Source organism: Grammomys surdaster, unplaced genomic scaffold (genome assembly GCF_004785775.1).
Source record: "Grammomys surdaster isolate TR1022 unplaced genomic scaffold, NIH_TR_1.0 277, whole genome shotgun sequence".
NCBI classification, from domain to species: Eukaryota; Metazoa; Chordata; class Mammalia; order Rodentia; family Muridae; genus Grammomys; species Grammomys surdaster.
The window spans coordinates 215,859-232,758 of NW_021604718.1; the positions used below are offsets into that span (position 1 = coordinate 215,859).

At 49.3% G+C, this 16,900-nt stretch overlaps 1 protein-coding gene across 2 annotated transcripts; it reads right to left on the reverse strand.

Moving 5' to 3' along the window:
* Positions 1-7,258: 7,258 nt before the first annotated feature.
* Armc12 (armadillo repeat containing 12) lies at positions 7,259-16,203 on the reverse strand. 2 transcript variants are annotated; one of them, XM_028777104.1, is made up of 6 exons: positions 16,024-16,203; positions 14,941-15,086; positions 14,566-14,700; positions 8,431-8,604; positions 8,208-8,279; positions 7,259-7,784 (listed from the first exon to the last, which is right to left on the reverse strand). In XM_028777104.1, the coding sequence occupies exons 1-6, from the start codon at positions 16,184-16,186 to the stop codon at positions 7,452-7,454; spliced, it is 1,023 nt and encodes a 340-aa protein (XP_028632937.1). In that variant the 5' UTR covers positions 16,187-16,203; the 3' UTR covers positions 7,259-7,451. The 2 variants fall into 2 exon arrangements, with proteins under 2 accessions (XP_028632937.1, XP_028632938.1); XM_028777105.1 differs by having other exon boundaries at positions 7,452-7,754; positions 16,024-16,186.
* Positions 16,204-16,900: the final 697 nt, after the last annotated feature.

Sequence of the window (16,900 nt, forward strand, 5' to 3'; positions counted from 1 at the left end):
CTCCCTGAACACGGCTGGAGAGAAGTCCCTGTTGCTGTGGGGATGGGAGCCAGCCAGCGTGGGCCCAATGGTCACAGACTGTCCTGCTCAGTAGATGTGGGACAAGAACTGCTGATTCCCAGGCTAGGCCTTGTCAGCCTCTGGAGGGGGCTGGAGAGAGGAAAGGCTCTGGATTAACGGGGCGCTTGTGCTGTGAAGCCGGGGGAGGGGAGGGGGCCTGATACGGGCTACTTTAAAACACAGACTTAAACTGTAAAGGAAAACTTCTTTTCTTTACTCATCTGGAATAGCGAGTTTGAAGGGGGCCCAAGCGCACCAAGGAACCAGGGCTAGAACCCTTGGAGGGAAAGAGGTCAGTAGCAAGTTCCTACCCAGAATGACTAGGACGGCAAAGAATCCCTGCGGCAGGCGAGTGAGACATTTGGCTCTAACGGGGACCTGGGTTGTGGCAGGTGGACCTGGGTTTCCGGGCAGGGGCAGATGGGATGAGGGTGAGGCAGGAGGATGAAGGAGTGAGCTCAAGATTGCGGAGCGGGGGGTGAGCTCTAGGTGGGGTGCAAAGCAGAGAAGCGGGGTAGTTATTTGCGGAAGCTGACCGGGACCCCGAGCCCGGCTGCAGTGGCTTCTCTCAGAAAAGCTATTGACTACGGGCTAGCATTGGGACCAGGGTCTCTAGCCTGTGACCCTGAGTACAGGATGAGGCTGGTTGTCCTAATCTGTGAGGACAGCAGCCTTGAAGGACAGCTGGTGCTAACTTCCAGCCACCCCCTCCGCCCCTATACACATTCCTGTGGCAGGACAGGGCTGGGACACGCAGTTTGCTCTTATCCCTCCTGTAGGTCCTGTTGACCCACAAGTCTCTCAGAGGAAACTACCTGAGCTGACACAGCTGGTCTCCAGACCTGACTGACCTTTAACCCTTGCAGTCACCCTGAACAACAGAGGTCGACAGTCCTACCTAATATCCAGGTATGTTGTCCCATAGCCTGACCCCCAAAACAGGGTACTGTTTCCAGAAAGATGGTCTACAGCAGGGGTGTTCTTCAGCAGGGCCAGAGAGAGTTCTGTGCAAGCTCTGTGCTCAGGTGAGATACACTCACACAGCCTCAGGGAAGCCGGGAGCTGGTGTTTTTTTTACTTAGACTGCCCATGTGCCTGCTAGATGCATGCGTTCTCTGACCTCAAGTCTCTTCCTTACCTGCCCTTCCCCGCCATGAGTCTGAATCACAATTACCAAGAGGTAAGAGAAAGGAACTCAAGCCAAACTAACATTAAACTTCACTTGTTATCATTGTTTATTCTAAAATCAAAGTCTCCCATAGCCCGGGTTGGTCTTGAACTCTGCCGGTTGTGATAATGATCCCTGGGTAAAGTTGCTTACTGCCAAGCCTGATGACCTGAATTCAATCCCTAGGACCCCACATAATAAAAGGAAAGCGCCAACTCCTGCAAATTGTCCTCTGACCTCCAGAGGAGGGGGATGGTAGAAACACACAGACACACAGGCACACAGACACACAGACACACACACACTCCTGCCTCTGCCTTAAGAGTGCTGGGGGGTCACAGGCACACACTACCATACCCAGTTTGGTGCTTGACACCGTGCCTCGTTTCTGTGGTGCTAAGGACTGAACCCAGCGCGCTTTTTTTTTTTTTTTTTTTTTTTTGGTTTTTGGGACAATGTTTCTCTGCATAGCCCTGGCTGTCCTGGAACTCACTCTGTAGACCAGGCTGGCCTCGAACTCAGAAATCCACCTGCCTCTGCCTCCCAAGTGCTGGGATTAAAGGCATGCGCTACCACTGCCCGGCAACTTCCTTGCATTCTTACATGACTCCCTGCCACTCGGGTGGCGTTGAGGGCCCAATGGACCAGTTATACACGTCCGGCCTGAGAATTCGTTATGAAGGGAATACTTACACAGCAGCTGATGACTGAATTCACCCAGAGTCCTCAAAGTTGGTACGCTCCCCCAGCTCCTAAGTGGGCAGCAGACCTGACCTTCGATAGCCAGTGACAGGGGAAGAGCTAACTGCAGAGAAGGTCCAGACACACTTCTGGAGAGTCCTACAGATGCTTCTACCCTCCCTTAAATCTATTCAGTCAGCACATGCAAGATAGAGTCACACCATCGGAACCGCTGGGGACTGTGGTCCTCTGAGCAGAACAGCTGCCTTCTTCATGGGATCAGGTGTTCCTGCTTGCAAGTGAACATCACTATCAGGACTGTTGACTGTTCCCTCAGAGGAGCAGGGAGGGTTCCTGGGACATCCGAGAGTCTAGTCACCTTCCTTTGCTTCTCTTGGCATTTGTATATAATTGTACCCTAATTTCACATGACCTGGGGCCTGGGGTGGGGTCAGAGTATATTGGCTAGGAATGGACCTAAGCCTGGCTCATTTTTGGCTCTGAAGAAGCTACTCGGCATGCTGGGAGGAGCCTTTCCAGTTTTTTGCTTTAGGGTTCTCCCATGATCCTCTTAGCACCCCAGCCCTGTTTTTTTGTTGTTGTTTTGTTTGTTTGCTGTAGATGTTACTGCTGCTTTGTTGGTGGGTTTTTTTCTTTCCACATCTGAGGTGTTTTTTTTTTTTAGGTTTTTCGAGATAGGGTTTCTCTGTGTAGTCCTGGCTGTCCTGGAACTCACTCTGTAGACCAGGCTGGCCTCGAACTCAGAAATCCGCCTGCCTCTGCCTCCCAAGTGCTGGGATTAAAGGCGTGCGCCACCACCGACCGGCCACATCTGAGATTTTTATTGGTTGTGGATCAGTACACAGACACCTCAATTCTTAACACATGTACCTAAAACTCCAGAGCCACACAGTGTTCCTTCAGAACAGTCATGCCAGCAATGATCCCACCTCAAGCTTGGCGAGTTTCCCATAAGACCTTGCAGAACACTTGGATGCTCAGACTCTTCCCCTCTGCTGTGTGAATCACAATTTTTTTTAAAGATTTATTTATTTTATGTATACGAGTACATGGTAGCTCTCTTCAGACATACCAGAAGAGGGCATCAGATTCCATTACAGATGGTTGTGAGCCACCATGTGGTTGCTGGGAATTGAACTCAGGACCTCTGAAAGAGCAGTCAGAGCTCTTAACCACTGAGCCATCTCTCCAGCCCCGTGAATCACAATTTTAGGGCACACGCAGTGCAGACTCAAGTTTTCCAACTTTCACAGCTGATTTTCACAATCTTAGAAAAATGGGCGCCGTGACCAGAGCCGGCACAGTCCTGAGGGGGCAAGGACCAGGAAGAGGTTGTATAGGAAACAGAAGACAGGATGTAATTTAAAATATTCCAGACACAGGCTGGAAAGATGTCTCAGCTGCTAGAGGCTAGGCTCACAACCAAAAAGATAAGTTCCCAGCACTCATGGCCATCCCTCCAGCTACAAAAAATAAAAAAATAAAAAATAAAAACAAATAAACAAAAACCCAATCCAGACTCAAATGCTCAACTGAGAGTCCGGTGTGCAGTTGAGGGTGCTTTGTGCTCCCTGCTGTAGGATGTAAGTGGTCCCCTCTGTGGAATGTTTCTCTGACTCTAGAGACAGAGCCTCCTAGATTCACTGTCCCACAATCCCCCGGTTGTACCAAAAGCTAAGCAACCAGCAAATGATGTCACCAATTTTTTAATTTTAGATTTGTATTATTGTATGGGTATGAGTGTTTTGCCTGCATGGATGTCCCTATATCACATGTGTGCCTGGTACCATGGTGATTAGCCTGCATGTGGGTGCCGTGAGTTTAACCTGTGTTCTTTGCAACAATGTGTGCCCTTAACCACTGAGTCGACTCTCCATTCCATGATTTCACCCCTTAAAAAAATCATTTACATGGGCTGAAGAAATGGCTCAGTGGTTAAGAGCACTGACTGCTCATCCAGAGGTCCTGAGTTCAATTCCCAGGAACCACATGGTGGCTCTTAACTATCTATAGTGTGATCTGATGCCCTCTTCTGGCGTGTAGGTGTACATGCAGATAGGGCACTCATACAGAAAGTAAAGTCTAAAAAAAAATTTGCTCTGGACTCTACAAGGAAGTGGGCGGGGCCCTGACAGACAACGTGTGACGGCTCAGGCTTGTTGCTCTTTTGCTGCAGAGGCAGGCTCTTGTTCTAGGTCTGCCTTTCTGTGGGCAGACCCATAGTTCCCTGTCAGCCACCTCGGTCTGTTTGTCCCTCGTTCCCCTCTTCCCTCAGTCTACATTTTCCTGACTGATGATATATCCTTCTTCAGGGTCTGTTTTTGGCTTTGAGCCCAGCTCCGCAGGGGCATGATGGGTCACAGAGCTGCCTAGCGGCCCCTGGGCCACTACAACCCTGTGGTTTTTAACATTGGTCTGGGGATAGAACCAGATTGGGTCCTCTGGCTTCTCCCTGGTCCTCTGTCTTTTAACCACTAGCAAGAACTGAGTAGGTGGTTCTCTGTGTTCTATGATCTTCAAAATGTAGAGAAAGACCACAGGGCCACACAAGCCACCCGGCATGAGTCTGAGGGCTATCCCAGCATCGTTCCGGCCTGCCTTAAATGTCAGCATTTCTTCTCAAAGACGTTAAAGACTAAAATCCTTGCCGGGTGGTGGTGGCGCACGCCTTTAATCCCAGCACTTGGGAGGCAGAGGCAGGTGGATTTCTGAGTTCGAGGCCAGCCTGATCTACAGAGTGAGTTCCAGGATAGCCAGGGCTACACAGAGAAACCCTGTCTCAAAAAACAAACAAACAAAAAAGACTAAAATCCTTAAGTAGGAATGGCACTTATTAGATGTACACACTCCAGTCACAGCGTGCACATGGAGGTCAGAGGACAACTTGCAAGAGCCAGTTCCCTCCTGCCATGGGATTGCTGAGGATTGAAGTCAGATCCTAAGGCTTAGCAGCAAGCACCTTTACCCACTCAGCCCTCTCACAGGCCCCAGGCAAGCTTTTTTTTTTCTTTTCTATGTTCTACTTTAGAATCCATGGTATTCAGACTTGTTTAGGGTCTGGCACACTGGCTCTGGGGAAGCCAAATGCTATGACCTGAAGACTCTCCAACATCCAGCAGAGAGAGTTGGGCCTCTTGGAAGAGGCAAAACTGGACCAGCTGAGCTTGATGGAACCAGACGAGCCAACCAAGACACTCCCAAGTTCCTGAAATAACAAATGATTGTTGGGTTTTGATCTTATGTCTCCCCCGGGCTGTTACCCCAGAGAAGTGACAATCTGTCTTCTCCCCGATGACCTCACAGTACAGCTGCTTTGAGATCATGATAATACAAACAGGCCCATAAGTGCTGTGTTGCTATTCACGTTACAGACAAGGAGACGGAAGCTTGCACAGGGTTCATGCCTCATCCCGGGTCATACAGCTAGCAAACAGCCCGGCTAGGATTCGAACCCACCACTCTTGAGTCCAGCCTTTTCCCTCTTACCTAGTCTGTTATTCTCTGCCCCTTGTTGTCACCAGATATTTTTGGCTCCTCCTGTGCTGCCTCATTTCTGATGTAAACTTTGAGGGGACGGTAACAGAGTCATGGTCCCTTTCCCTGTTGAATACTCCAGAGTATTCACGCTGGGCTCCTCCTTGGTGGGGGTCCTTGAGGGTGCTATGAGTCCTCTACTGCCAGGACTTGAACAGTACATGTGATGTGAATAAGAAACAGACCTGGGCCAGCAAGATGGTCCAGCCGGTAAAGGGGCTTGCTGCCAAGCCTGACGACCTGAGTTCAATCCTGGGATCCACATGATGGAAGGAGAGAACTAACTCTCTGCAGCAAGTTATCCTTTGACATCCATATATGTGCTGGCATGCATGCACACACACACATGTGCATATACACACAGAATAAGAACGTGAAATAAAAGTGCCTTGGTTACAGGAATATTATATATTATTATATATGGTATATATATTGTATATAATATACATTGTATATTATGCATTATGATACATACACACACACACACACACACACACACACACACACACACACATACACATCAGCCCACCTCTGCTTCCTGTGTGCTGGGATTAGAGCCATGAACGACCGTGTCTGTTTTTTTTTTTTTTTTTTTTTTTAGTTTTTCAAGACAGGGTTTCTCTTTATAGCCTGGGCTGTCCTGGAACTCACTCTGTAGGCCAGGCTGGCCTTGAACTCAGAAATCCACCTGCCTCTACCTCCCAAGTGCTGGGATTAAAGGTGTGCACCACCACTCCGCACCTGACCATGTCTGTCTTAAGCCCATCATTTTGAAGGTTCTAAATCCAGCATGAGGCAAGCCCCACTGATTTAGCATCTAGTGAGGCCCGAGGTGGATGGTGGCGTGTCCCAACAAGAGCTCATGAGCCCAGGGGCACAACACCAAACAGGAGGTCAGAAAGAGGCTAGGTTCCCACACGGACACCTCCCCTGGGGGTCCACACCATTCCCAATAGGAGGAACTGGGGAAGATTATTTTAAAAATATTTATTTTATGTAGGTGAGTACACTGTTGATTTCTTCAGACACACCAGAAGAGGGCGTCGGATCCCGTACAGATGGTTGTGAGTCACCATGCGAATGCTGGGAATTGAACTCAGGATCTTGGGAAGAGCAGTCAGTGCTCCTAACCACTGAGCTGTCTCTCCAGCCCTGCGGAAGTGTCTTAAGAAACGGAGTACTGGGCTGGAGAGATGGCTCAACAATTAACAGCACTTAACGCTCTTGCAGAGGGCCTGGGTTTGATTCCCAGCACCTGTATAGCGGTCTGCAACCATCTGGTACTCTAGTTCCACGAAACACACACACACACACACAGGGATGGGCTCCACATTCAGGCTTTAAAGAGTGTCTGGGAGGTGACTTGCGGTCCTGGAACTCACTCTGTAGACCAGGCTGGCCTCGAACTCAGAAATCCACCTGCCCCTGCCTCCCAAGTGCTGGGATTAAAGGCCACCACCACTCGGCTGAGGGTCAAAGTCCTTACTAGGCAAATGTGAGGACTGGAATTTACATTCCTCACAACCCATGCAAATGCCCAGTGTGCGGGGCATCTGACTGTCCTTCCAGCCTAGGAAGGCAAGCGACAGAGCATCCCCCAGAACGACCTAGCTGGTGAGAGTAACCATAGTGAGCCCTGGGTTTGTCTGAGACCCCCCCACCTCAGTGAATAAAGTAGGGGAAGTTGATCCTGTCTTCAGCTGTGGTCTCCACATGCTAGAGCGCGAGCGCACACACACACAAATGTGCTCACGTGACCAAACACACACACAAAAAGAAATTGAGACAGATTTAAAGAGCAGCAACAGAAGGGGGAGTCAGTCTCCCAAACACAGAAGTGGGGTGTGTTTGGGGTGCTGTGCCACCGCCTAGGCGGAGGCCCTGGTGAACAGCACCTCCACCCAGGTCCTGGGAGGCAACGGACAGACACTTGCTTCCAGAAGCCTCACGCTTCCCTCCCGTACGCATTTATTGGATCTCCTTAATGTTATTCTCCGGTTTTAAAGTAGGAATGGCTGGGTTGGCAGGCAGAGGGTCGGGATCCCAGGTCCTGGGGACACTGCAAGCTCACTATGACTTTGCAGGCCTGGATCTGAACTTCCTCCTCAGGGTGGATGACCAGGGAAAGCAGTCGGTCTGCCAATCTGGACTCATCCCCAAAGAGGGCCTCGTGCAGGGACTGCTCGTTGTAATGCCATTTGACCGCTCGGTAGTGGGTGGCGTTCCGACCTTCACTCAAGCGCTCAGCAAACACCAGCACCTCGAACAGCAGACTGCCCGGCTGTGAAGTCTGGAAGAGGTTCAGGAAGTTGGAACGCACCTATGATGGGGATGGGAGAGACCCAGTGAGCTCCTGCCCGTTCTCACATTCTCATCTTTGGCGTCCCACCGTCTCTGCTCTCTCGCGGACCCAGGTTTGACGTTCCCTCTCATTATCGTTTTCCAGAGAAATTCCATCATGGTCAGAGAACACCAGTGAGTTCCTGAGATTAATTTTGAGACAGTGTGCGAGGCCCGAGAGATGACAAGCACCCACGTGATGGCTCACAACCCTCTCTCTATCCAGTTCCAGAGGAATCTGACGCCCTCTGCTGGCCTCCACCGGCACTGCACACAGGTGATGCACAGACACCCGTGCACATTAAAAAATAATCTCCAAAAAAAAAAAAAATCGATCTAGTGAACCTAATCCCTCCTGACACCTGCATCAGCATCCCATCAGCCCCTCACCATCTTTCCTCACCTGGCAGTTGAGAATGTCATAGAGAAGGTCGTTCTTCTGTGCCAGGTAACTCAGGAGGCGGACAGCTTGTACCTGAATAGAGAACAGCGGGAGAGGGTGGTTGGGTCTGGGCCTCAGCAGGGGTGGCTTGAACCTCTGCTCTATGTGCCACTCCCCTCTGCTCTTCCCTCCTGCTGCTCCAGGACTGGCTGGGGGCAGAGCCATGGCCCTGATGGGCAGGCACCTGTGCCAGGATACAGTCTGACTGTATGATCTCCATCAGGGAAGGCATCACCCGCCGCAGCTGTGGGTGCACGTAGTCAGGCAGCGGGAGGTTGTTGAGCAATCGGAGGCCAGCTACGTGCAGCTCCATGTCCCAGATGGTGGAAATCAGTTCCAGCACCTTGATACAATGTTCCTGGGGCGGAGAGATGGGTTTGCTCTCATATGGTGACCTCCTGACTATGCGCCCCGTCGCCCTTCCCTGACCCCACTCAGGACCCAGATGATAATCCTTCCTCCCGCGAACTGGAAGTACCAAGGCATCGGTTAGCTACCCACACCTCAGGCCTCGACTAGCCACTCCCACATCACAGGTTTTTTTTTCCTTGCTGGGCTATCTCTGTCTTCCTAAATCTTCTGCCCAACCTCTTCTGATTCATCCCATCTGTAAGGTCACTCAGTCCACCTGCTAATCCCACTTTCTTCCTACCCGAGCTTGCTTTCTTGATCCTGGCTACTGGTGCCGCACTCCTTCCAAGCCCCAAGCTACAGTATTCTGCAATTCTCTGTCTGTCTGTCGACTCCCTCCCTCTCTCTCCTTTCTCCCTCTCTCCCTTTACCATCCCTCAGAAAATCTTTTTTGGTTTTATCTTCAAACCCACCAAAAGGGGGCCAAGGAGATGGCTTAGTAGACAAAGTGCTTGTGACACAAGTCTGTCAACTGGAGTTCGAGCCCTGGAATGCACGTAAAAGTGGTGGGAAAAGAACCAATTCCTCAAAGCTGTCTTCTGATCTCCACAACGCACTGTGGGACAAGTGCGCGCACGCACACACACACACACACACACACACTGATTTTTAAAACATCTAGTAATCTAGTAAAAGGGCTGGTGAAATGGTTCGCTATCAAGCCCAACAAGCTGAATTTGAGCCCCAAGTCCCAGCAGAGGTAGAAGGAGAGAACCGACCTCTGCAGGTTGACCTCTGACCTTCAGGACTGCGCCATGCCCTGTAAATGCCCATGAAACACGTGCGGGCAGACACATATTTGCAACGTTTTTATAATAAAGTTATTGATGTTTTATTTATATAACTATAAATTCAAAGAAAGCTGCAAAAGAGTCCCCCTGCCCTTCTGTGCATACACCGTTCCCAATCATAGCTCAATATCACAATTAGAGAGACGGTGAGTGCCCAGGTCTGCATCTTATTACAGATGTTTGTACACCTTCAGGGTTACCTCATCACATCAAAACTGTCCCAGGGATCCCTTACAGTCACTGCCACCTGCCCCTCCCCTCCCAATGCTGATCTGTTTTCCAACTGGATAGTCATTTGAGAACGTCTTATAAATAAGATTAAACTTCATGAGGCCTACTGAGACTGACTACTTGTTGTCCAATGTAATGCCAGAGATCTATCCAAGTCACATGTAGCAACATGTCATTTCTCTTGGTTGCTGCATAGTATTCCTTTGAATGGATGTACCACAGTTTAACCATCCACCTAACTGAAAGACTTTTGGTAGCTTTTAGTCCGAGTTGATTTGAAATAAGGCCACTATGAGTAATTGTGGACAGTTTCTAGGCAGCTATAAGTTTATATTCCTCTAGGATAAAAGCCTAGAAGTGCAATTACCAGTCGATAAATATATATTGAATATTTGTTTTGTTTGTTTGTTTGTTTGTTTTTTGAGGCCGGGTTTCTCTGTATAGCCTTGTCTGTCCTAGAACTTGCTCTGTAGACCAGGCTGGGCTAGAACTCATAGAGATCCACCCGCCTCTGCCTCCCGAATGCTGGGATTAAGAACATGTATCACCACTGCCAGGCCATAATGTGTTAAGAAACTATTAAGCTAATTTCCAGGATGGCTTCCATTTTATATTTGTGCTAGCAATGTGGAAGGGACCTAGTTTTACTACGTCTTTGTTGCCTCTGGTGTTCTTGACTAAGTCTTTAAGATTTATGTATTTATGGATACGGGTGAGTTGTCTTCATATAAGTACAGTAGAAGAGGGCATCGGATCCTGGGGAGCTACAGTTATAGATGGTTCTGAGCCACCATGTGGATAGGTGCTGGGTATTGAACTCAGATCTCTGGGAAAACAGCCAGTGCTCTAACCACTGAGCCATCTCTCTGGTCCCTATCAACTAATTTTTATTTTTTTATCTACTCTTTTATCTTAAATTTTTTAATCTTATGGTTGTGTGCGTATGTGCATGTGTGTGTGTGTGTGTGTGTGTGCAGAATGATGTACAGAGTAGGATGAGGCGCATTTAAATGAAGGTTAGAGGACAACCTGTGGGAACTAGCTGTCCTGGTTGTCAGGCTTAGCAGCAGATAACCCCCACGAGTCCCCTCACCAGCCCTCTAAGCTGAATCTTGAGGCCCCTTGTTAGACATGTGGTTAGTTGTGGTTCTTTGGCTTTTTGTTTATTTTTGTTTTTTAGGTGGTGTCTCACGTAGCCCAAGCTGGTCTCAAGTGTGTGATTATAGCTGAGGGTGACTTTGAGATGCCCCCACACCCTTCTTGCCTCTACCCCCCACCCCCCAGTGCTAGGCTCACAGGCGCGACCGCACCCAGTTTACTGAGTGATTGGGATGGACCCAGGCTTCGTGCGGACCAGGCAGACTCTACCGTGGAACCAGATTCCCAACTCCCAGTTTTTCTTTTAAAAAGCATGTTTTTTTTGGTTTGTTTGGTTGGTTGGTTTAGTTTGGTTTAGTTTGGTTTGTTTTTTTGTTTTTTTTTTAAAAAGATGTACTTATTTTATATGAGTACACTGTAGCTGTCTTCAGACATACCAGAAGAGGGCATCAGATCCTATTACAGAGGGCTATCAGCCTCCATGTGGTTGCTGGGAATTGAACTGAGGACCTCTGGGAGAGCAGTCAGTGCTCTTAACCACTGAGCCATCTCTCCAGCCCTAAAAAGCATGTTTGATGTCACTTTACCATAGAGGTAACAAAAGATCACTTTCTTCAAGACTGTGACCCTGCGTGAACTTCCTCATGCCCCTCCTCTCTCTTTTTCTGTCTTTGTGTGTCTGTATGTCTGTCATCTCTTTCTCTGTGTGTGTCTGTATGTCTGTCTCTCCGTGTGTCTGTTTCTGTTTGTCTCTTTCTCTCTGAATCTGTCTGTCTCTGTCTCTCTGTGTGTCTGTATGTTTCCGTCTGTCTCTGTGTGTCTCTGTGTCTGTCTGTTTCTGTCTGTCTGTGTGTCTATGTGTTTTTCTCTTTGTCTCTCTCTGTCTCTGTCTCTCCCCCCCACCATCTTTCTCTCTTTCTAAACAGAGCCTCATTGTGTAGCCCTGACTGTCCTGAACTCTCTCTGTAGACCAGGCAGGACTTAACACCACAGAAATCCCCCTGCCTCTGCCTGCCTGATGCCAAGACTAAAGGAGTATGCCACCATGCCTAGCTTGATTTCCTCCATAAGCTACGGCAACGCATGAGGCAACCGCATGAGACACACTGTCTCTGCCTTGTATGTCACCTGCCCCAGCTGTTAGGATATGAATCCCACAGGGACCAGGATTGTTCTTTCTTCACCGATACCTAAGTGCCCCAAAGTCAGGACCCGACAGACCAGTGAGGAAAGAGACCTTGGGTTTTTAGGTTTAAGACACTGGACTGAGAAGGGAAACAAAACAACCCCAAGTTGGCCCTACAGCCCTGAGGCACCCCTATGAAAGCAAGCAGCCCCTGCCCTGCCCCATCCTGCCTGCCCCTGAGAGTTGAGGGCAGATGAGAGTCTAGGGCAGGGCAGGAGGAGGAAGAGCAGGTGCAAGAACAGGGAGAGAGAGGGGGAGCCTGGAGCTTCCTTTTAAATGTCTGGGGTTAGGCAAGGAGGCATGGCCAATGCCAAACATCATGCTCAAATTTCTAGGAAGGGTACAGAAGGAGGTCCGATTGAGAAAGTAGGGCAGATAGGGCAGAGGCCCTCTCGAAGGCCTGGATGGTATATCTGATAGCAGCTGGCCATGAGGAAGCAGGGGAACCCCACCTCCACCCCACAGCTGCAGGGTCCAGGCTAGTACTTTCTAAATAGAAAGAGCTAAGCCCTCACTGCATAGAACTCCAGGCTGGTATTGACCCTGTGGATCCTGGGAGCATGCACCAAGCATGCCTGGAGGACTGAACTCTGCAGGGTGGAGACCCAGGGTCTCTCATGAAAGCAGCTTGCAGAAGACCTGGGAAAGTCAGAGCTTTTGTGCAACAGAGAGGGCTGAGGGAGAAGCAGAGGGAGCCACTGTTTGTTACTCTCGAGCCCCAGGCTAGCCTTAGACTCCCAAATGCTAAGGTTACAAAAATACTCCACAATACCTCAGTCCAAACTTTCGTTCCAAACCAATTTTTTTCCTTTTAAAAAATGATTCTAGGGCTGGAGAGATGGGTCAACAGTTAAGAGCACCAACTGCTCTTCCAGAGGTCCTGAGTTCAGTTCCCAGCAACCACATGGTGGCTCACAACCATCTGTAATGGGATCCAATCCCCTCTTCTGGTGTGTCTGAAGACAGCTACAGTGTACTCATATAACTAAAATAAAAATAAATAAATCTCTTTTAAAAAGAGGGGAAATAATTCTAGTTTGCAGTGTGTGTGTAGTTGTGTGTGAGATTGACATCATGACTGAAAGCAGTGTTGGGAGGAATGAGTTTGTCTTAAATCTGCAGGTCACAGCTGAATTTAAGGTACAAGCCTAAGACAAGAGTTATGGAGGGGCCGGAGAAATGGCTCTGCATTCAACAGTCTCTCTCAGAATTGCCCACAGGCCAGTCTGGTAGAGGGAACTCTTCAGTTGAGGTTGTGTCAAGTTGATGATTAAAAACTAACCAGGATGGAAATATTAAAATGTGAAATATTCAAACGTCTACGGTAACGCTCCCAGGATTTCGAGGAGGTTGTGAGCCCAGTGTTCATTGCATGTGGAGATGCAAGAAACCAGGAAAGAGGCAAATATCCCACAGTGGACAAACAGGAAGGTGGTCACAAAACAGACCAGGGTACATTGCCCGCTACCAGAAGAAGAAAACAAGACAGCCAGGTAAGGCTAAGATTGATCTTTGCAATGCTTGCAGAATAAAGGCAAACTACAGAAGAACACAAACCACAGATGTATGGTTTGAATCCAGAGTGTATCTTTCCTCCCCTAAGCTGTCAGGGGTTGTCACAAAAGCAGAAGTAGCTAAGACGCAACATCCCTGAGCACACAGAACTTCAAACACAACAAACTGTACTTTACCCATCAGTCTGCCTTTGCCATACAAGATGCACAAACACAGGGAGGGGTATCTGCAACTATAGCATCAAATGTGAGGTCATAACCCTTCTGGAGGGGAGGACCGGATGGAGGAGGGCGCCATTATGGCCATGCTGTTTCTCAGTTTGGAACCGGCCACATTTAGAGAAGGGTTTGTTTTGTTTGTTTTGTTTCTGCTGTACGGGAGAAGGTTCTGCATGCATGTGCTCATAGGGGAGGGGGGTCAGAGGGCAACTTGTGGGAATTGGTTCTCTCCTTCTACCTTTTAGGGTCCTGGAAATTGAAATCAGGTTGCCAGCCTTAGAAGCAAGTATCCCTGCCCACTGAGCCATCTTGCCCCCTGGATTTTGTTAGAATTATTTTTCTTTCTGCTTCACACATATAAAATATAGATGTTTTAAGCAGGCCAGTGGCGGTGCACACATTTGATCCCACCACTCAGGAGAAAGAGTCAGGGGGACCTCTGAATTGAAGGGGTAGCCTGGCCTACATAGTGAGTTCCAGGACAGCGGGACAGCCAGGGCTACACAGAGACCCACCCCACACACCCCCACACACCCCAAGCAGGAAATTGTGGTAGCCCCAGTTTCACAATCAGCCTGTCAGTAGTCAAACGACATCTCGTGTTGAAATGACAGGTCTTGTGCGTTACATGGTTAAACTCCGATTGTAAGTCAAGCCGGTCGGTGTCTAAGAATCTGCTCTTTGAGGGTCCAGGGTCATCCAGGCAAGAAGAGACTAGAGTAGCCTGGGAGGAAGCTGACCACTGTCTCCTTACTTATTTCTGGATTATAAACTCAGATTCAAACTCCTGGAAGATCACCATGCAGCCAGCAAATGGAAGGACCCAGACCCTGGGGAACACCCTGTGGATGGATCTTGCCCAGGCTCACCTGGATTTTGAGCCTGAATTTCCTGATACCAGAGAAAGCTTTGAGTGCATTCAGAGCTTGGATTTTGACACTGTTGTTCTTGTCATCTAGCATGTCAGCCACCAAGTTGATGTCATCCATAGTACAATTAGAGGCCTACAGTGTTTGAGGAGAGGTGGGAGAGACAGGAGAAGCGGGCGTCCTGAGCCCCCGCTGTCCCCCAAGTCTCGGAGGCATTCTTTTCTTTGATGCTCCCAACCAGAGGGAGAGGTCTGAGGATGCTGCCTGAGCAGGCGTGGGGTTACAGGTGCGCTGCAAGCCAGGGGACCAGACTGACTGGGAGGGACCCGGCCATGCCCCGCCCCGCCCCGCCCTCCCCGCCACGCCACGCCCCACCTCAGCCTCCAGCAAGTAAACGCAGCGAGTAATGCTATGAAGAATCATGCTTCTGGTATACTCATCCTGTTTGCACTCTAGAGAGTTGAGAAGTCTTCGAATCTCACCCGAGTCCCGCCCGTGGCGCTCTCTCTCGATGGCCAGGCCTAGACAGCACCCCAGTCCATAGTTAGGGATACGGACACAGAATTGAAGAAAGCAAGGGGCTGGGAAGTGGAGGAGGAGGGAGGAGGGAGCTGAGGTCAAAGGCTTTTTCTAAAATGAAGGCTTTTGCTGTGCTCAGCACCTCATGGACTGCTACGCCAACTGTGCACCGCGCCAAGAACCAGATCTAAGATTGTAGCCATCTGCCCTGTCAGTTTCTTGTTTGTTCACAATTACAACTTTCTTGGCGTGTGGCCCCAACAGGTAGGGTTCTGTTCTTATCAGGATACCATGGCAGATGGCAACCAACAATCTCAAACTAGTGACCCTTTTTCCTGATGGCACAAAAATACCCTAAAGGGATAGAGAGATGGCTCAGTGGTTAAAGACACTGACTAGTCTTCCAGAGGACCTAGGTTCGATTCCTAGCAGCCAGATGGTGACTCACAAACATCTGTTACTTCAGCAAACATCTGTAACTTCAGTGTGGGGATCCAATGGCCTCTCCTAGCCTCCGTGGGCACTGCATTACAGGTGGTCCACATACACAGATGTAGACAAGACACCCAAACACATAAAATAAAAATTTAAAGTGCCCTATGACCTAGTTGGAAACATGGGCAAGAAGTCCCTCAACTTTTCTTCCCCTCAGTGTCTCCAGGTCCTGGGCAGATAAAGCTCTTGACTTCCATTTCCAGTACATGGAATAGAGAAAGCCAAGTGGCTGGTTCCATTAGATCTGCTACCCAGAGACTCCCAAACTAGCTTCTAGCGCTGAGCCTTGCCTCCGGAGCTGGGAAAGGGGAGGGAGACAGGAGAAGAGAAAGAAGGAAGAAGAGGAACTTGAAGGAGTCACCTTTGGGCCCTCCTCCCCAGGGGAGGTCTTAGGAGCAGGTACCTCCTGGGGCAGAGCCCTCTCCCCAGGGACCGGACACTCACGGGCTATGCAGATAGGCGAGTTGGAACAGAGAGGTGGTTGACATTTTAAGCTAGCCCTGATGGCCTTGTACAGCAGGTAGATGGCCCCGGCGCCTGTAGCCAGGCCCACGAAGCTTTTGCGGAGGTCCAGTTGCTCCAGGCACCGGGCTATGGTCTTGCCCATGTCTTCAGTGCTGCCTTGTGGCTAGGTAGGAGCTAGGCCCAAGGCACCTGGAGAGAACATTCTGGAACCAGAACCCTGGCAGGGCCCAGAACCAGGGTACTAGAATCGGAACCAGGCAACAAAGGAAACTTTGGAGATGATGGGGTTAAGGAGGCCCGGAGTGCTCCAGAGAAGAGAAGATGTGACTTTGGAAGACTGCAAAGAAGGCAGAGACTCTAGGGGTAGAAGGAAGGGAGGGGAGTGGGGCTCAGAGGCAGCGCTTGCCTAGCAATGAAAAGGCTCATCACTGCAAAGTTTTGTGGCTTTTTATCATCTTTTTTTTTTTTTAAGATTTATTATTTTGGGCTGGAGAGATGGCTCAGCGGTTAAGAGCACGGACTGCTCTTCCAGAGATCCTGAGTTCAATTCCCAGCAACCACATGGTGGCTCACAACCATCTGTAATGGGATTCGGTGCCCTCTTCTGGTGTGTCTGAAGACAGCTACAGTGTACTCATATAAATAAAATAAATAAATAAATAAGATTTATTATTTTATGTATATGAGTACTCTATTGCTTTCTTCAGACACACCAGAAGAGGGCATCAGACCCCATTGCAGATGGTTGTGAGCCACCATGTGGTTGCTGGGAATTGAACTCAGGACCTCTGGAAGAGCAGCCAGTGCTCTTAACCATTAAGCCATCTCTCCAGTCCCTTGTTGTTTGTTTGTTTAT